General features: G+C 40.5%; 1 protein-coding gene across 1 annotated transcript in view; it reads left to right on the plus strand.

Annotated features, from left to right (window-relative positions):
- The first annotated feature begins 14,678 nt into the window (after positions 1-14,678).
- The window catches only part of LOC150013353 (phospholipid-transporting ATPase FetA-like), a 64,717-nt gene continuing 58,060 nt past the window's right edge, over positions 14,679-21,335 (plus strand). The window contains exons 1-3 of the mRNA XM_090275241.1: positions 14,679-15,063; positions 16,574-16,632; positions 20,798-20,911. Of these exons, the coding sequence (XP_090131367.1) occupies positions 14,679-15,063; positions 16,574-16,632; positions 20,798-20,911 (558 nt within the window). The remainder of the gene's footprint in view (positions 15,064-16,573; positions 16,633-20,797; positions 20,912-21,335) is intronic.

The raw sequence follows: 21,335 nt of genomic DNA on the forward strand, positions 1-21,335 counted from the left end.
TGGTTACAACGAAAATGCTCAAAGAACTTAGTGAGGACCTCAACAGCATAAAAAATATCCAGTCAGAAATGAAGGACACACTAATTGAAATAAAGAACAGTTACAGGGAAAAACAGTAGAGTGGATGTAGCTGAGAATCAAATCAATGATTTGGAACATAAGGAAGCAAAAAACAATCAGAACAAGAAGAAAAAGTAATTCTAAAAACTGTAAGCAGCCTCTGGGACAACTTCAAGAGGTCCAACATTCACATCATAGGGGTGCCAGAAGGAAAAGAGGAAGAGGGAGAAATTGGAAGTCTATTTGAAAAAATAATGAAAGAAAATTTCCCTAATTTGGTGAAGGAAATATACATGCAAGTCCAGGAAGCACAGAGAATTCCAGACAAGATGGATGCAAAGAGGCCTACTCCAAGACACATCATAATTAAAATGCTAAAGGTTAAAGATAAAGAGAGAGTCTTAAAATCAGCAAGAGAAAAGCAGTTAGTTACCTACAGGGAAGTTCCCGTAAGACTGTCAGCTATTTCTCAAAGGGAACTTTGCAGGATAGAAGGGATTGGCAAGAAATATTCAAAGTCATGAAAATAGGGACCTACAGCCAAGATTGCTCTACCCAGCAAAGCTATCATTTAGAATGGAAGGGCAGATAAAGAACTTCCCAGACAAGAAAAAACTAAAAGAGGTCATGATGACCAAACCATTATTAAATGAAATGTTAAAGGGATTTGTTTAAGAAAAGAAGATCAAAAATATGAACAATAAAATGAAAAAACATATATCAACAATTGAATCTAAAAAACAAACTAAGCAAACAAGAACAGAGAGAGAATCATGGATACAGAGAGCGTTTTGATGGTTGCCAGATGAGGGGCAGTGTGGGCGAATGGGTGAAGACGTGAGGGAATTAAGAAGTACAAATAAGTAAATACAGAATAGCCATGGGGATGTAAAATACAGTATAGGAAATGGAGTAGTCAAAGAACTTATACACCATGATCTATGGACATGAAAAATGGTGTGGAGTTGCCTGAGGAAGTAGGGAGTGCTGGGTGGAGGGAGGCAAAGGGTTTGGAAAAATTGGGACAACTATAATAACATAATCAATAAAATTTAATTAAAAAAATAAGTATAGTCTATTGACCTCTTCTGAATTGGGTTAAGGATGGAGAGAAAGGGAAGAAAGAGGGATTTTTTGTATAGCAAACTCATGAGGTTTGATAAATTATAACTTCAAAAAGATTAAGAAATATGACTCCCACATGACTATAAAATGAACAGGTGTCAAAGATTTTATTAAACTCATTAATTAATGAGATAATTAGTAAGATGTTAAGACCAGTTCAAGTGAAAAGTTAAGAGCTAAGTATTTATAGGCAATTTAAGGAAAGAATAAACAAATGGGACTACATCAAATTAAAAAGCTTCTGTATGGGACTTCCAGCCAAGATGGAGGCTTAGACGGACACGCTAGGTCTCCCTCTACAACTAGAGAGGAATACAACTACTTCAAAACAAAGGATAACTAGAAATTCCAGAAAATAAAACTACACGGAAGCCCAACATATGAAGTTATAAACCAGCGGTGCCATATGGGCAGGTAAGAGTTAAAGAGGGCAGCGCTGTTTGCGGTCGCACCTGAGACAGGGCGGGGCGGCGAAAAATCCCGGCTGCAGTCAAGCCCCTGGCAGTGCGCGACCCCAGCGCTGGGGAAAGCAGCCACCGCATCGCCTTGAACAGTGAGGCCCAGGGGGGCAGGAGGACGGATCCCGGTCTCCTAGCTGAATAACTGTGTGAATCCATCTTGGACCCCCGCCCCCAAAGAAAGCACCACAGGGCTGCGAAATAGGTCGCGGACAGGCGCCGGTCGCCGGTCGCTGAATTGTGACGCGTACACAGGCACTGCCCCTTACAGCCGGCCCAAGAAAACAAAACGCATCTGTCAAAATGAGGCAGACAACTATAGAAATCCCGGTGGCACAGCTCACCAGGCAACAGATAGAGAACCTGACAGATGAACAGATAAGAAACCTGTCAGAGGCTCAGTTCTGGGCCATTGTTATCAGATGGCTCACAGAATTCACCAAAGAGCAGGAAAAAGATAAGAAAGAAGCAAAAAACATTCATAACGAAAGGAACAAAACCACATACGAGACAGATGGTGAGGAAAAAAAATCCAGAGTTCATTTCAACAAACTGGAATATGGAGAAGGAACAAGCAGTCAACCAATGCAGTGAGAGGAAATGGGAAGCAACAATGAGAGGATCAGAAACCTCTGGGACAGCTATAAAAGGCCCAACAAAAGAATCATTGGTTTGCCAGAGAATGAGGAAGATGAACTAGAACTTGAAAAATTGAGTGAAAATATAATAAAGGAGAACTTCCCAGACTTGGGGAAGGAAATAGACTTGCAGGTCCAGGAAGCAAGGAGAGTTCCCAAGAGACTGGACCCAGGGAGAACCACTCCAAGACACATTATAATCAAAATGTCAAAAATTAAAGATAAAGAGAGAATCTTAAAAGCAGCAAGAGAGAAGAAAAGAATTATGTACAAAGGGGTCCCAATTAGACTATCAGCTGACTTCTCAAGAGAGACCCTACAGGCAAGAAGGGACTGGCAAGAAATATTCAAAGTAATGAAAATCCAAAACCTACAACCACGAATACTCTATCCAGCGAAATTGTCATTCAGAATAGAAGGACAGAGAAAGTGTTTCCAGGACAAAATAAAACTGAAAGAGTTCATTAGATCCAAACCACTGTTATATGAGATGTTAAAGGGACTGGTTTAAAAAACAGAAGCTAGGGAGATGAAACAAAGGCAAACTAAACAGGCAACGAGAGTGGAAAAGGAACTGTGGGTACGGGAAGCATATTGGGGGGAGGTCAACAGGGAGGGGGAGTGGGGAGAGGGAGGGAGATGATATAGGAATTGGGGATCATGGTAGGAGGGAATGGAATAGACGGAGAGAGGTTGGGAGGAACTGTATGCACAACTAATGGACATAATCTAAAAGGGGGGGACAACTGGAGGGAGGGGGGCCACCGGGTGGAGGGGAGCAGAGGGAAGGGAAATTGGCACAAATGTAATATTTTAATCAATAAAACACATTAAATCTGAAAAAAAAAAGAAAGATTTATTTATTCAACAAATACTTATTGATCACCAAATGAATTCCAGTGACTGCTGCACACTGGCACTGCAGTGGCAACAAAAACTAGACAGAACCCCTGCCCTGATGGAGATTATGGTTTAGTGAGGGTTAGCCTTTAATTAAGTAACAACACATTAAATGCTAGCACAGAGAAAAATGAAATTATACCTACAATAAGTGCTGTGAAGAAAGATCACATGGGAGCCCTGGCTGGGTGGCTCAGTTGGTTGGAGCATCGTCCCGTCTACCAGGGGGTTGCGGGTTTGATTCCCAGTCGGGGTGCATATGAGAGGCAACTGATTGATGTTTCTCCCCCCCCCTCTCTCCCCCCTTATCTCTCCCTAAAATCAATTAATATATCCTCAGATGAGGATTTTTTAAAAAAGAAAGAGCTCTGTCTGTCATGGTTCAGTGGATTGAATGCTGGCCTGCAGACTGAAGGGTTGCTGGTTCGATTCCCGGTCAGGGCACTTGCCTGGGTTGCAGGCAGGGTCCCTGGCTGTGGGCATGAGAGAGCAACTGGTAGATGTTTCTCTCCCTCTCTTTCTCCCTCCCTTCCCATCTCTCTAAAAATAAATAAAATCTTTTTAAAAAAAGAAAGATCACATGGGAGGGATAGTGGCTAAAAACATGGATTCTGAAGCCAAACTATCTAGGTTTGAATCCTAGCTCCACCACGTCCTCTGTTATTTTGGGCAAATCTTTTAATTTCTTTATGCTGCAGTTTCTCATCTATAAAATGAGGCTAGTAACAGTGCTGCCTCATACCAATGATGTGAAGATTAAGTGAGGTAGTACCTGTAAGGCATTTAGGGCAGTATCTGGCACATGGTAAACATTAGGTAAATATTTGTATAAAAAATAATAATCTATGAGAGCTTGGTGCTTTTGTTCAGGAAGATTATTAAGAATGAGAACACTTATAAATGTGAGTCACCTCAAAAGTCAAAAGTTTTACCAATGAAAAATACTTGAAACCAGTTTTCCTGGCTTAAATCCCTTCAAGTATGCTAGGCCTACCTACTGCAGTAGAGTTATTGCTTGTGCTGTTTCGAGCAGTGAGCAATTAATGCTGGTTTATCCAAAATGTCAACCTATTGGTGTGAGTCAACAAAATAACAGTAGCAAATGAAGTAATTTGGCAGTTACCTCTGCCCTTTTCTAGGTTATCAGCCTATTCTGGTTGGAAAACTTACAGTACATAGAGTGAATATTGACTGGTTCCAGCATCTTGTTTAACTACCTTCTCTCCTTTCTATTTTTTCACCACTTTCTTAGTTTAGGCTCTCATCACTTCAAGCACTGATTATTGCAGCAATCTTTTAAGTGGTCTTTATGCCTGCAATATTTTCCTCTATAAATATATCATATTAATCTTTCTGATAGTCCAGTTTTATCTGATTTTTCCCTGCTCAGAATCTTTCTGGGATTCCTTGTCAGCTGCTATATAAAAGTTAAGGTCATTAGCCTAACATTAAACGCCTCCTTTAGACTCTTCTTACCTAGTATATGATTACACAACTTATTTAGTCTCAGTGCCAAACCTTTCAGTAAGTTCTTCCTGCCTTGATACCTGTCTCCTGCATCTATAATGAACCCACAAGGTCTGTCCAGAGGTATCCAGCCATGTAATATGAAAAATAAGGACATTTATTGAAGGAGATACAATAAACATTATATAATACATAGGACAATGACGCCTCAGTCCCCTTCAAAGTAGGCACCTTGGGACCTCACACAGTTCTCCCAATCACCATCACCTGCCCTGTCGCATTTTCCTGAATCTCATCAATGGTCTGAAATCTCTTCCCTTTCAAAGGTGATTTTAGTTTTGGGAAAAGCTGGAAATCACAGAGCACCAAATCTGAGCTGTAAGGGGACTGAGTCACCTGGGCGATTTGATGTTTTACCAAAAAATTTTGTATGAAACATGATGCATGAGCTGGTGCATTGTTGTGATAAAGCTGCCAATCACCAGCTGCCCATAGCTGTGGCCTTCTGAATCATTGAAATAGTTTCTGTGGAGGAATGTTCAAGATTAATGCAAAATTTGATGCAAATGTGTTGCTCTACTCAGTCATTTTGAATGCGAAGGCCACACAGTACACATGTGTACTCAACAGCATCTACCACCCCCACTGACTAGTACAGTGAAGTCATCAGTGTTCACACATGCTCATTCCAGACCACTCTCCTTGGCTGCCAGGTTACATTGATGTTGTGCAAATGGTTCTCGTTATATTAACAATGGCTGGACTTCTTCCGGAAAAACCTTGTATATTCATCTTTTAGGTCTAGTGCAAGTCCTCTATGAAGCCTTCTCCCAGCACTTCTAGACACCAGCTCTCCAACCTCCGCCATTATCTTCCTTTCTTGAATTTCCATAGTGCTTGGTTTCTACAGTTTTTTAAAAATAATAGCCTTACTGAGCTATAATTCACATGCCATAAAATTCATGCTTTTAAAACATACAATTCAGTGATTTTTTTTTTTTAGTATTTCACAAAATTGTGCAACCATGACCATAATTTAATTTTAGAACATTTTTACCAAAAAGAAACCCTATACCTATTAGCAATCATTCCCAAGTGCCGCCTGCCCCCTGGCCCCTGACAACCACTAATTTTTTTTTTTCTCTATGGATTTACCTATTTTGGACATGACATAAATGGAATCATATAACATGTGGCCTTTTGTGACTGGCTTCTTTCACTTAATGTTTTCAAGGTTCATCCATGTCGTAGCAAGTATCTGAACTTCATTTCTTTTTATGGCTGAATACCATTCCTTTGTATGGTTATACCACAGTTTGTTCATTCATCAGTTGATAGACATTTTGGTTGTTTCCACTTTTTGGCTGTTATAAACAATGCTGCTATAAACATTCATGTACAAGTTTTTGTGTGGAAATATCATTTCAGTTCTTTTGGATCTCTAAAATTTATTTTAAATCTTCTTTATATCCCCCCTTGAACTGTTGCTGTACTGTTTTGCATATATGTTATATGGTTCTACTAAATTATCTCCATAGCACCGTGCCTACAAAGCTTCCTCTTATCCTGGAGAGTTTGCAAGCCTGTCCCATTTATTTTATTTCTTCTTTCCCTCTCCTTTACCGCCCATACATATCTGCAAGTATCATCATTGCCATCATCACCACCACCACAACAAGACTATAAAAATTATTAACAAGTACTGGTAGATAGTTAAGTAATACTAGGTGGTAATTTCAAAAGGATGAGATACAAATGTACGTATTGATGTGGAAAGATCTCTAATACATAGTGTGAAAAGAAGAAAGCAACTTGCAGGGCAATACATACAGTAGGATTTCATATGTTTAAAAAAGCCCATATAGTAGTATTTGTGTGTGTATATATATATATATATATATATATATATATATATATATACACATATATATATATGTTTATATATAAATAACCTAAAAAGGAAGAGACCTAAAGGATATACACCAATCTGTTAGCAGTAGTTTCCTTGGGAAAAGGAGAAGTGGAGAGGAAACTATATTTTCTCTGTATTCCTTATTGTGGATCTTTTACAGTTAAAATATGTCTATGTATTACTTTGGGTGATTTGAAAAATAATTAAAGAAAAAAGTATAATAACTAATTTTGAGAAACTAAAAAGAAAGGGCAGAAAATGAAGAAAAGGAAGAAAAACTAGCGGGGAAGAGGAGGGCATAGATGCTGTAGCATGTAGAGCAGAAAGTTCATCAGAGCCTCAGTAGTAGATCCTATACAATCCACATTTAAATAAACACAAAAATAGACATCTGTGTTGCACAACTCTGTGTGTGAATGTACTATTAAATTATACTTTTTTAAAATTGGTGAATTGTATGCTGTGTGTATTATATTTCAATAAAGTTTTTTAGAATAAAACAGTCATCTAAAAAATAAAGTTTTTAGTTTCTAGAATGCTGTTTCTTTAGAAAATTTAAAGCAACAATTGAATTAATTTATAGGGACTTTTACCTGGCTGCTGTGGCTCAGAGGATTGAGCATCGGCCTGTGAACCAAGTGTCGCTGGTTCTATTCCCAGTCAGGTCACATTACTAGGTTGCATGTCAGGTCCCCAGTTGGGGGCACAAATGAGAGGCAACCAAACAGTGATGTTTCTCTCCCTCTCTTTCTCCTTTCCCCGCTCTCTAAAAATAAATAAATAAACAAACAAATAATTTAAAAAAATTTATAGGGACTTTTTCTGACCTTAATAACAGAGGCAGTGTTGCCAGATAAAATACATGATTCCCAGTTAAATTTAAATTTCAGTAAACAATTTTTTTTCAGTATAATTATGTCCCATTTAATATTTGGGACATATTTTGATTTTATATTTCTGTTTGCTAAACTGGCAACCCTAAACAAAAGGGTTTAAGTTTTGAATCTCTTGGAGTTAAATTGCTTCTTTAGCATCACCCAGATTTACTTTTAGAACCAACTTTGTGTGAATGACATTTTGTTTCTAACTGATAACCTTTGATATAACTTTCTCAACCTCTAATCTCCTATCCCAAGGAAGGTTTTATGATTGAGAAGCACTGAAAGTGATATCTAGAAGTTTAATCAAACATGTCTGATTTTACCTTTACCACATTGATGAGAAATCATTGTTTCTACATTCCAAATGAGGTCTGGATTGCAAAATACCACTTCCAACTTCCATCTGCCCAAAGTAATATGAATTATGTTCCTGTCAGCTTCTCCCTTGGAGAGGAAAGGGGGGAAACCAAACCCAAAGGTCTCCAAGAGGAATAGGGGTGGGGCCTTTGGTTTTGAGCACATCCTGAATGTGCCAGCCAAGCCAATCTTCTCTGGTACCCTGTTCATATATTAGGGTTTGGTGGTGGTGGTGGCAGTGGTCATGGTGGTGATGGTGGTGGTGGTGGTGATAGTGGTGGTGGTGGTGGCAGTGGTCATGGAGATGGTGGTGGTGGTGTGTGTGTGTGTGTGTGTGTGTACTTTTATTACTATTTGCTTTTCTGTAGTATCTTGTTCTTTAAGTAATTCTGCCCTAGTTTCTGCTAACCTCAGACAGGAGGATTAATGAAGCTGTAGGGGATGGTCAGAGGCAGAGAAAAAAGGAGAGCTATAGTGGTTTAAGAACAGCCTTTTCATGACAATTCAAGATGTTAGTGAGCTTTCTCTCCATGTTCTTTTTGGTACTGCACTCTACCCATGCTCTTCAGCTATGCCGAATATCCTCCGGTTTGCCCAGCTTAGCATAGAAAGAGTAACAAAGTATTAGTCTTAGCTGGGGTTTCTCTTTCAGCTCTTCTGTGACTAAACAGATACTCCCACAAGGAGGTGATTATTTTCCAATGGAGGTATTTGAACAGAAATCTAACCACAATTTAACAGAACATGTTTCTAATCATCTATTCATGTATGTGTTTGTTCATTCAACAAATCTTTATTAAATCCAAGGGCTAATACGGAGCTAAGCAATGGGATACAGATATTTAAAGAAAAGAAAAACAAATAAAGCATGGTCCCTACCTTTAAGAAGCTCTTTGTTTAGTGGGGGAAGATTGTATTATTAGTAATGTGATAAGTAAGCTGAATGTAAACCATGAGACATGGCAGTGGATAGACTGAGTGAACTAGAAACATGTAATGAAGTGGTGATGAGAAAACCAATCAGTTACAGCCTCTTCTGTAGGATCACAGACCCTGGCCTTTTCTGTGACGATTCTGTGCTGTGTCATTTAGCTCTTCTTACCATTCTTCAGATGGAAATATCATCATGCATCTCTCCTATAGATACTTTAGAGATGCAATCTGGAGAGATTAAATGTAAATTTTTTGTGTGGACCCAAGACTGGAAGCCATATGGTTAGCTAAATCTACTGATAGCTATAATGTTTTAGTATGCTATTTGACTACCATAGGAAAATTGTGATCACTTGGGATCTAAGAAATTCCAGCATTACTAACGTAAATTGACTCTAGCTAATCTGACCCAAAATTCCAGAAATTGGCCACTTATCCTTCGCCTGGCTGCTAGCCTTACTTAATTTTAGAGATGGAGAAATGTCAGTCACAAGCATTAGGTGACTTTGGCAACATCACCGAGGCCTATTGATCTAGAGTGTCAGCAAGGGCCATTCTGCGTTTCTCTCACCGGCATCTGGGTGTAATTGAGTTGGGAGTCTGGTAGTTTAAGGAGTTGAAACTTTGACTAATGTACTACAGACTTGCACTCCTGAAGATCATCTCACTACTCTTTTTTCTTTATCTGGAAAATCCCATTTGTGATGGTTTTCCCAATGTGAGCAAGGAGATATTTGCTCAGAACCCCCAAGCCTGACTTCTACCTGACTAACTGGCCTTTCTTCCTTTTTCTCTCCCTCTCCTTCTTTCTCCTGGTTACTTATCTTCCTGTGTGTCACTTTCTCTAGTTCCCTCTTACAGAGCTCCTTTTCCGTTTTAGTTTCTGCCATTTTCTTGTCTAGTCTAGGCTAATCTCCAATCTTCTGTAGCTTTAAACCCCAAAACCTGAGGTTGAATTACATCAAGATTTCATAAGAGCTGTTTTTCCCCCTGGCATTTGAATCAAAGCTCTAAGGTCATCCTTAGACGAGGTTTCTCCCATTTTGATACTCCTACTGCCATCCCACCCAGGGACTGAGTAGCGTTTCCCTCAGTAGACTCTGGCTTTTGTACTTTTCCTTCTCTACTGGCTGGATCAGCTGAAATTTCAAAATCTATTTGGGGCATAGATAACTGAATCAAAGATGCTTATGGAATCTCCTTGACATAGCATAAGGAAAAGGACAAAAACATATCACTTAGTGAGCACTTTTGATGTGTCAGGAATTATGTAGGCACTTTAAAATTACCATCTTATTTAACCTTCATATTAGCCTATAAGGTAGATTTTACTACCCTGTTTCACACATGAGGAAACTAAAGCCCAGAAATGGAAAGTAACTTGCCTAAGTCACTTAACATTTTAGTCACAGAGCCCAGTCTATAACAGCTAAGGCTTTCTGAGCATTTCTAATATACCAATAATTGTTCTAAAATGCTTTGCATGCCTTAATTTATTAATCCTCACAATAACCTTATGGGTAGGTATTATTATCATTTCCATTTTACAGATGAAGAAAATGAGTCTCAGAGAGGTTAAGTAACTTCCTCAAGGCTACACAACTGGTAAGTGGAGGACCAAGATTTGAAAGATTTGAACCCTGGCAGCCTGACTCGATTGCCCAGTTTCTTAACCACTATGGGAGCTGACCATAATTTTAAACATTTCATGTTTAATAATACCAAGTTCCTTGCTTCACCAACATGTCTGGTCTTTTCAGTTCAGTGATTTTTATCCCCCCCAGTCCAGCTCTCACACAGATCTTTGTGAAACCAGACTTTTGCTGAACAGGCTGTAAACTCAACCCTTAGTTCCCAGTGAAAGATGCATTTTCCACATCACCAGAGGCTAGAGCTAGGTGATTGTCCCCTTGAATTCCATATCTAGGATCTCTTCACCTAGACCATCTTCTAGACTCTCTTTGTCTAAGCTAATTTCTGATCTTCTATAGTTCTAACCTCTCATTCGTAATTCCCATTTTGTCTCTCTGTTCCAGCCAAACAGGAATAAACTTTGAATAACAAACAATGGGAAAAACAGTCACCCCAGTCTTTTCTCAATGCTACTTACAAGCCCTAGGAAATCTGGAATTAATCTTATATTATTCAGTCTAAAAACATTCTTTCTGCCTTTATTATCTCAAACCTGACTGACTACTTTTTTTCCTTAAGCTTGTCTTCTTTCTCTCAGACTTTCCGCTTCTTCTTGTGGGTTGTACAAACTGAACTTTTAACCATTTTTCTTGTCACTCCTGCTTTTCCATTTTTCAGAGGCATCTTATGAAATCTGACTTTCTAACCCACAGTTCCTCTTCCCCTTCCTGCTGAAAATCCTACTTTCCTTCGCCTTCTTTGTTGTCAGGTCTGGTATCAGATAGCCAAAACTAGGTGAAGGTAATCCTACCTCCACTCTGGACTCTCAGGCTGTTTCCACCAACTCAAACTCTTAACTCTGGGATCCACCTGCTTTACTTTACTCTTAAACTCAAAGATGGAGGTAGGAAAGCAGTGGCTGTGCAGAGCCTGGACTTCATGTATCCCTTGGGATTGCTGGGCTTCAAGAGAACAGCCTGCTGCACCCAGATGAGTTGCTGGGAAAACCTGTTGGATCTTCATTAAGTTAAAAATAATCAGTGATATCTAGGATTAAATTTAATAAGAAATGTAAAATTCAGTAAGAAAGTATTAGAACTTTATGAAATCATAAAGTAATGTTTTTGAACAAATGGAAAGGTCTGTTGGGTATGGTTGGAGAGGGGCAAATGGTTTGGGAAAGACTGATTTTACTCACCAATGTGTGAGCAAATTGAGTATGAACATAATAGAAAAATTAGCCTGCTCAGGGATCGGATAGTCTCAATTCTGGTAGAAACACCAACACTGCTCCGGTACTCTGCCCTAATCAGGCAGCTACCTGGGCCACTGAGAAAGTCCCTGCACAAAGGGCATAGGCCATGTAGCATCTCTGAATCCTAGTTATAGGTAAATTATCTGAGCCATACATGTTCCACTGCTTTGGACAATCTAAGCTACAATGGTTAGCAGACGCTCTTGTATCACAATATTGTGAGTAAGTCACTAACTGGTCAAACAGGCATCATAGAACATACTATCAGTCCTGTCTCAATTTCCCCCATCTTTTGTTGTTGTTGTTTGTTTTTAACTTTTTTATTGAATTTATTGGAGTGACACTGTTACAGAGTGAAAGGGGGTTCTTTCATGTGGCACCTTGGTGTAAAACCCAACAACAAGTGTTGAGGAAAACAGGTCTTTATTTACAATATTCCAAGCTGGGGAGGGCAGTGAGTACTTCAGCTCAGAGCCCTGTTCTCCCACAGGACCCAGGACTTCCCTTGCTTCCCAAAAGGCTAGAAGCCAAAAACTTGCCCAGATGTTCCCCATCCCTTATCCATCAGCTGTCTTCTTCAGGATCTGGGGTACGATGTCATCAGCCTCTGTGTAACAGTCCAGCAAAACATGTGCAGTGTTGCATTGGATCATGCGTGGTTCTTTTTTCCCTTTCAAAGCTGCATGGATCTCTCTTTCCTTCTAAAACCACATGGTGCTCTTTTTCTACCTCCTTGCAAACAATGTGGAATTCCCTCTCTGCAAATGGCTGCCACCTTATTTTTAAATCCCTGACCTCGGCCTGTGACACCGTTGGCAGGATAACCAGTTCTGACCATACACAGAACTTTGCAAGGGCCCTCACAGGGTGAACCCTGTGAGGGCCCATAAGCTCTTTCCTCACCATTCCATAGTCAAACCCCTCCCATTTCCTTGGGGGCTTGGAGAACCAAAACCATTTGCATAACTAAGACACTAGTTATCAGCCATAGATATGCAAAGGCATCTTGAAAGCTGCCTCCTTTCCCCATTCCCAAACCGCAGGCTCTGGGGATTTTTGGGACCCTGTTCTGTAACATTAGTTAATAAAATTTATAGGTTTCAGGTGTACAATTCTATAATACATCATCTGTATATTGTATTGTGTGTTCACCACCCCAAGTCAAGTCTTCTTCCATCAACATTTATCCCTCTTACCTTATACCACCTCCCCCACCCCCTTTTCCCTCTGGTAATCACCATACTGTTGTTTGTGTCTGTGAGGGTTTTTTTTCTTTTGTTTAATCCCTTCACCTTTTTCACCCAGCCCCATCATTTCCCTCATCTTTATTCAGATTATGCTAGTAATCACAAGAAGGAAACAATAAAAAAGAAATGTACTAGTGCAGAAGAATAAACTACAGGCTTCATAGCTGGATGGTATACCTAATTTAAGGAAGACTCATAGCTCCTTGTTTATGTATTGCTGACAAGGTGATTATACAGACCTCATAATACACATAGGAGTGGCTTCATAGGGTGCACATATCAACAAGTCTCTCTCTATCTCCCTCACAGGGATATAGTGTGTTTCTGGTGGGAGGGGGACTCGTCGGCAGCCGTCCGTCTCGAGAGACGATGGTGTAGCTTCTTAAGAGTCTATCTGCACCGCCGAGAATGGCTGTGCAGTCCGACTCAGGAGTGACACGGTATCTGTCTCCTCCCGTGTTGAATCGACATCTTGCGATGACGCTGAAGCTACAGAGCCTGGGCAGGGTGATCTGGAGGGTCTGCTGTTGCCCATGCAGCAGACCCCCCCTCTCTTCGCAGCTGAAGGGTCCAAGGGAAAGACGGAGTCAATACAGCTTGGCTTCGGGTGCGCCGCAGGAGTTGCCGGTGTTGACTACAACGTCAAACCGCCTTAGGGACTCCGGCTCCGGATTTTCTGTTGGGGTTTACTCCCCTAGCCTTTCCCCTGAAGAGGTATGCCGCAAGGCAGCGGAGGTTTTTTGGAGTCAGAGTTTTCCTTCTCTGATGTGCCCTGACTGGAAGATCGAACCAGCGACACTTAGCTCGCAGGCCGACGCTCAATCCACTGAGCCAAACCAGCCAAGGGCCAATTATGTACTACTTCCTTTAAAATACCCAAAACCACTTAGTACTGCCTCCCCCTCCCAAACCAGGCCAGTTTCAGAATACGCCAGTCGCCAGTCGGAGCTACCGTCTTTCAGAAAAGCAGAAGTCCACGGCTCAGTATTCCCACAGTTCAGCATTTCAGGTATTTCCCACTAATTCATCCATGCTTGGTTAGGCAGGGCCCCACCATTCCAGCCTCATCAGCCGAGCTGCCGTGTTCTCCAGGCAGGTGTCCCAGTGGGTCACCTCCTTCTTACTCCAGACCTCGTGGCGAACTCTCTCCAAACCACATGGCTTCCCCCTTACATACCAGACCTCCTAGTGGACTGTCCACCCCCTTTCAGACCTTGTGGCTTCTCTCTCCCCATGGCTCTCCCTAATTTTAAATGCTGACTGACCCCCCACCCCTTAGCACCGTACATCCTTGTTATGAAAAGCACCTGAAGCCTATCACCCGCCCTTTTGCCCTGGGCTGCAGCACACCTCTCATCTCGCTCAGCTTGCCATGGACATGCGAAGTACCTTAAAAGCTGTATTATCTCCTTCCCCATCTCCAAAACCAAGAGCGGTGGGGACTCTGGGGACCCCTGCCCCTCTCTGTTACTGGGGCACACAGGAAGTGCACGAGCCCCCCAGACCACTCCTGATGCAGGGCCGTGGCACAGGTTGAAAGCGGGACTCGGGGCTGGATCTGCAGGAGGCACGTCACCTGCAGCCTGGCCCTGGGGAGGCCACCAGCTTTGAGGTGCCCTGAATGAACGCCACTGGGGTCCCGAGTCCCAGGCTCTGTGCTGTCACCGTCCTAGGCTCCCCTTTCTTGAGTATGTGGAACAGGAAGTTGTGTTGACAGAGGGAAGTCGCTAATCAAAGAAAAAAAGGCTGTCTTCCTTGTTTGCAAAAATACCAGGTAGTTTGAAAAACATCTGCTACATTTTAAATTAGAAACATGCCAAACAGATCTGCTGTTGTCTGTGTTAGGTTTTGGGGGGTCAGCGGAAGTAGAGGAGGCCAGTACACAGATGCTGAACAAGGCGGTTACCGAGTAAGCGACGCGGCGGGCTGGGGTCGGGGCAGATGCCAGCGGCGAGGGTCGGGGTGGAGCACGTGTGTAAGGCGCCCTGAGACTGGGGTGCGGAAGCGGCACCACGTGGGCTGCACTGCCCCCTGCACAGCCAGCAGGTCGGTGGCTGGGCAGTTGTCACCTCCTGACGGTGGCTTGCGTCTGGGGCAGCCAGGGGCCGGGGGAGTGGAAGGGGCGTTCTGCAGGTGGCTCGGATGGGGGAGCGGGGCTGATGCTGGGAACAGAGAGGCTGCTGAATTCCTGTCTGCAGGTGAGGACACCTTTGAAGGATGTAATCCGTCACTGGTGCCAGGAGCAGCAGATTTATGGGGGGCTTGCTAACACCAGGCCTGGATTCCCAGAACCCAGGTCCTATGCCTAAGAGTCAGGAGGAGTGTTCTGCAGATGCCAGAGAGGGCCACGTGGTCCCCTTGTGTTCCGTTCCTGGGTTCTAATAGTGCAGAAATGTCAACTCTATCCAAATTAACCTGTGTAATCTAAATCTCTATACTCTCAAATCCTTGGGTAAAAGTAGCCAAACATCTCAGTTTCACTTGTCCCACGATTTGTACAAATCCCCGAACTTCCTCATGATTCTATTTTTATACTGCCCAATGTGCAGACTTCGGCCCCTTAGGTACTTTCTATAAGAAATTTACTCATGTTCTGGCTTCGTGATGTTTAGGAATTTTGCTGACAACTAGAGGAGGGATGGAAGAAATTATATGAAGAACAATAAAGGTCCCTGTCTTAACATTGACTCTCCTCTGCTATCTTTCAAAAGTCTATGATTTTAGCCTCCTGAAAACTGCATTGTAGTTTCCCACACCTGACTGTTTTACCCAGACCAAATTCTAGGTTGCTTGGTGTATGTACTATCCAGACCATATCATCCAAATAATTCAGGCATCTTCTCCTCCAGAAACACTTTCATATCTGACTTTTCCTTACCTCCATCCCCTCTTCTGTGCATTCTTATCACCCTGTTCTTGCCTGTATCACTGCCCTTATATTAGATTGAAAATTTTTATGTTTGTCTTTCCCACTGAGATCTGGGGTACCAAGGTGGTCAGAGATAATGTAACCCTAACACCTAGCACAGGACCTGACACCTGTCAAGAACTCAGTAAATGTTTGTTGAGCCAATGGAGAACTGAAGAGACTACAGTATTTCATTCAGGACAGAAAGATATGTTGACAATACATATTTTAAAGACTTTTCATAACATGATAATGGGCTCACTATGTATAATAGTTCATAACACATATGTGTTTTGATGTGATGATTTTGTCATGTGTTACAGTTAGGCTTACTCCTACTGAACTACAGTTCCCTTGAAGCCAGATACTCTGTCTTACTCATCTTTTTATTCCCCCACAGCACTTAGTACACTGGCTTCTGTGCAATAGGTGCTCAGTAATGACTTATTAATTTCAATTTAGTGAAGCAAGTTAAGGTAGTGGAATTGACCTATGAGGGAGGGCTGGATTTTTGCATTTGGCAGTAATGTTGCACCAGCTGGCCATCATGTTGTCTGTGGAGACATAATCTAGGACTTACTGGAAACATTAATGGAGGAGAACTCAGAAAGCATAAACACGTGAGGATTTTCATTTATATTGTTTTTCTTGATTCCTTGAATAAAGAGACAAAATCCCATTTTAGACAGATGTCCTCAGTGAGAAAGTGTGAGGACCTAGTAAAGTCTTCACTAGCAGCCAGCATCCCAGGCTAATCTGCAGAGGGGCATCCTTCTCATAGTTTCTCTCCTCTTTCTTAGAACAAGAGAGATATCTGCAAGCCAACAACAAAGAATTCAACACTATTTTTGGATATCCAGTGAGTATCAGGTCTCTGGCTATTTCAGAAGGAGGCTGAAATTCTCCTCCAATATTCTCCTTTATTGGTGGGGCAGGAACTTCACTGTAGTGTAGATCCTATAACTCAGGTTCTCTTTCTTTCACACTGCTGTACAATGAGAGCTGGTGAGTGAGGGCTCAGAACCCAAATTAATCCAGTGACCTAGGCTCAGGGAACAATATATCTCAGAATTTGGGTTTTATATATAACTCCTCAAAAAGAAATACTTTTTCTCGCATAAATAAAAACATAGTTCCACGATTTTCTTTTTTTTATTTACATGTTTATTTATCACAAACATATAGATCTACCTAATTCATTTAATAGCAGCATCGTTTTCCATTATATTGATATACCTTAATTTAAATGTTTTATGAACATTTAAAATGTCTTCATTTATACCCCCTCCAAAAAAATATGTCTGCAGTGTTTTGCTGTGATAAATCATCCTGATTGAACCCTTATACATATTTTTGGCACATTTAGTGTGAGTATATCTTCTGAGAGTTTTCTAGAAGTGAATTGGCGGGGTCAAAAGGAAAACACATTAAAAATGTTGATACATATTGCCAGACTGCCCTCTAAAAAGACTATATCCATTTGTGTTTCTACCTATAGTAGAGATTGCTCACTTTTCCATATTCCTGCCAAACTGGGTATTGCCAATCCTTTTCATCTTTGCCACGCTCTTAGATGAAAAATGACATTTTGTTTTCTATCTTTCCTTAATTTTGAGTGAGATCATTAATTTTTTCATGTTAATTAGTGTTTTGTATTTCGTTTTCTGGAAACTGCCTATTGATCTTTTCTAACTTCCTGTTGAATTGTTCATTTTTCACTTATTTATTTATTTATTTATGAATAAGTAACTCATAAAAAGATATCTATTGAAAAGTTATGCTTCAATGGCTCATGCTTGCCCACATCTGCTTCCTATAGGGAATCCTTTTATTAGTTTCTTGGGTAGTCATTAGTGCTTTTTGTACAAATAGAGCAAATACAAATATATATTCTTATTTTCCCACTTTCTTACAATATTGTGAACCTTAATAATATGTCCTAGAGATGTTTTCATAATCAGAATTTCATATAGCTTTTTCCTTTCTTTTTTCAGCTGCATGGTATTTCCTATGCAGATTTAGCATAGTTTATGTAACCAGTTCCTTACAAATCTATATCTAGGTTGTTTCCAATCTTTAATGATTATAAGCAATGCTTTTATAGATACGTTATTTCATGCACATGCAGCTATGTATCTATATATATACTCATATACAGCAGGTCCTCAAATAACATTATTTCATTATAACATTGATGAGATGATGCCATAGGAACTTAACTCTTGTTATATTAATTATTCTATGGTAAAATTGGTTTCATTATATTTCTTTCAGTTAAAATTGCAGAAACTATCAATAATGTTAAGTGAGGGTTTGCTGTCATATAGCTATAAATATATAGAAATGTATAGCCACATATACTTACAATCTCTGTAGGATATTAGTTTATGATTTTTGAGTTACAGAGTTCCCGAAAATAACAATGTTAGGGTATAACCATGGGGGCAGGTTTTCTCTCTGTCTTCTAGACCTGCATAAACAGCACTGTGGTGCAGTAAAACTAGGTTGTGGCCTCAGACAGATCAGAGTTTGAAAACAGCTCTACTCCTTACTAACTTTGCATTCTTAGGTATGTTAACTTCTCTAATTTACAGCTTGCTCATCTATAAAAAAGGCATAATGATGTTAACCTCCTTACATGGTAGTTGTAGGAGTTAAGTATACTTGTGAAAAATGTTGGTTTACTTTCTCCTAGAGACTGTTACCCCTTGAAAAAGGGGAACAAGTCTCATTCAGTCTGTATCCACAATTCTTATCACAATGTTTGGCACATAAATGGCATTCAACAAATGTATGTTGAATAGTTAATGAATAAACAAACAGATTTGACTGATTATTATATATTTATCAATGATTTCATTTCCCTGGCTCTACCCATTGTTTATTTTCTTCCAGTTTCTCTAATTTCTTCCATTCCTACTCCTTTTCCTTTTCCCAACGCATAAATACTGATTACCATTATATTTGTAGCCTTCTGTTTTCCTCTATTTCTTCATTTAGCCATCAATCAAATGCAGTGCCTGAATAAATAAATAGACCAAACTAAAATCCCCCACTTCTATCATGCTTAAATGTTATCACATGTGCCAAAATAACTTAACAGTGAGGAAGTTCATAGTTAAGCAGATGTTCTATATTCTTGAGATATTACTTCTGGTTTGACATTTAAGGGTAGAACAAAATATTAGTTGCCAAATTCGTTTTTAAAAAGTACTGATACTTTTATCTTGAGGCAGAATCAGCATGACTTTGTCTTCATTTGCTAAACAAATGCTACCCAAGTGAATAGAAACATGAAATACTACATTAATTAGCTATAAAAATGAAATGGAAAATCAATAGTGATGGCCATCTGCTTCAGTAAGGCAAAAGATCAAAAGATCTTTGGGTCCAAGTATCTGGGCCATCTGAACTTAAACACCAAGAAATAAGGGTATCTTATGATCAAAGAAAAATATTTCTATATTAGAATAGCATACTCTCAGGGCTAGAAGGGCCTTATAGATCATTTAATTAGAACTCCATTCAAGGCAAACCTGTGAGCTTCTCTGGGATAGATCTTGTTTAATTCTTTTTCAGCCTCTACTAGGATAGCCCAACATAGGGCTGTGAACAGAGCAAGGCTTGAGAAATGGATATTGTTCAGTTGATTGTTAATTGGAAAAATTATGGAGAAAATAATGGAGGAATACCAAGGAAATCTGAGTTTTGGCTTGGATCTCTAAACTTTTAAGCACTAAGCTGTTTGACCATTTTCTCTTCCCTTGGGAAATAGACATGGGCAAGTCTTGGCTAGGTAGCCTACTAGCCTTCCTGGGCAAGTTTTAGCCTTAGGACTGGATGATTTGGGTTCTCCAAGAGGATTCTGATGCCTGCCCAAGGCAGGGCCCAGCAAGATTCTTCATACTTGAGCAGTATCTGTATTCCAGTTCCATAGGTGGGTTTATTCTTCTGTTTAGGCCTTCCAGATGGAGGAGATGGGGGAGAAGCTCTGTTCTTAAGGAATTATCTGGTCTCATTCTTCTGCTTTTCTCAGACTCTCAAATTCAAGCTCTGATATCTTACGTCAAATAATTGAAGACCCAAAGATAGAAAGTAAGGTGATCCTGTCAACATTGAGATCAGGACTGAAGGGGTACTAAGTTCCCTTTTTCACTTAGTAAAATAATAGCTTAGATGTAGGCCAAACTAGTCAAACTCTCTCAGGACAGTTAAGGGGTGGGTGATTTTCCACTGCTGACAGCACCCAGTGTAGGAACCTTTAGTGGGCTAAGGTTAGAGAACAGTAATTTGCATCTGACATCCTTCAGCAATGAAACATGTATGTAAAAGCACACTGAAATGAGTTTGCCAAACTGAGAAAAGCTTCATTAAACTCTGGAGTGGAGCTAACACAAATGGAAGACTTGCCTTTTTAGGACTGAGGAGGACCTCAGGGGCCAGAGGGTAAGATGAAACTGAAGGATTTATGATTCTAAGAAAGGAAAGTATTTGGATGGCTACACAAGTGGAATGAGTCTCAGGAGACAGCACAATCCCAACTCTGCAACTAACTGTATGGTCTTGAGCAAATAACTTCATTGCCTCAATTTACTCATCCTCAAAAAGTGAATATACGGTACTTTTTCATAGAGTTGTTTTGAGGATTAAATAAGTTGCTACATATAAGATGATTAGAATAATGTCTTGCATGTAATACATACTTAATAAGTGTAAGTTTTTATTGTTCTTAATTTTGTTATCATTATCAATCGTATCAATAAACAAAGAATTCTATCCAGGGCAGAAATACATTCTGCCTCCCAAAAAAGCCCCATATTGATCAACCTTGACATCTTTGCATCCTCTAGACCTCTCTAGGCCTCAAAGAAAATATGGAGGGAGGGGAACAAATACTTCCCTTCCTTTGGTGGAGGAACTGTTGCTTTTTACCATTTCACAGAGTGGCCTTGGTCATTTTTGTTAAGAGTAGGAGGTAGGAGTCTTTTGTTCCTCTGATTGTGCTTGTTTTCTTCTACTCACAGAACAATACCATCAAGACCTCAAAATATAATGTCTTTAACTTCTTGCCCCTGAATCTATTTGAACAGTTCCAGAGACTCGCCAATGCATATTTTCTCATTTTGCTAATTCTACAGGTATTGCCTTTTGGGGCCTTTTCCATAGAACATTTTTATCAGCCTCTCTGTGGGCAAGTTGTATAATCAGTTCTTCTCGTCCCTGAACTGAGAAATGCCTTCTCTCATTAGATAACGGGCAAATGGATGGCTGGGATCTCAGGCAAGTCCTCTAGAGTAGCTATGGTCAGGATTAGCCAGGATGAAAGAAGCCTCTGCAAGAGAAAGGAGACAAGGTTTCTGGATCCCAAGGAAGGGGGGCCCCCTCAATATGGCTGCATGGGCACTGTCCAGCTTGACCATAGGAGGCTATAGAGTCTTCACCCCAACCACACTTACAATCCCATTCCTCCTTCTTGTCCCAGTCTACCTGACTGCAAGTTAAAATGCAGGAGTGCTGAGGAAGGAGAGCAGTCTAGAACACAACAGAACCAGCACGGAGTGA

Source organism: Furipterus horrens, unplaced genomic scaffold (assembly GCF_987537825.1).
Source record: "Furipterus horrens unplaced genomic scaffold, mFurHor1.1.pri manual_scaffold_4, whole genome shotgun sequence".
In the NCBI taxonomy this organism is placed as follows: Eukaryota; Metazoa; Chordata; class Mammalia; order Chiroptera; family Furipteridae; genus Furipterus; species Furipterus horrens.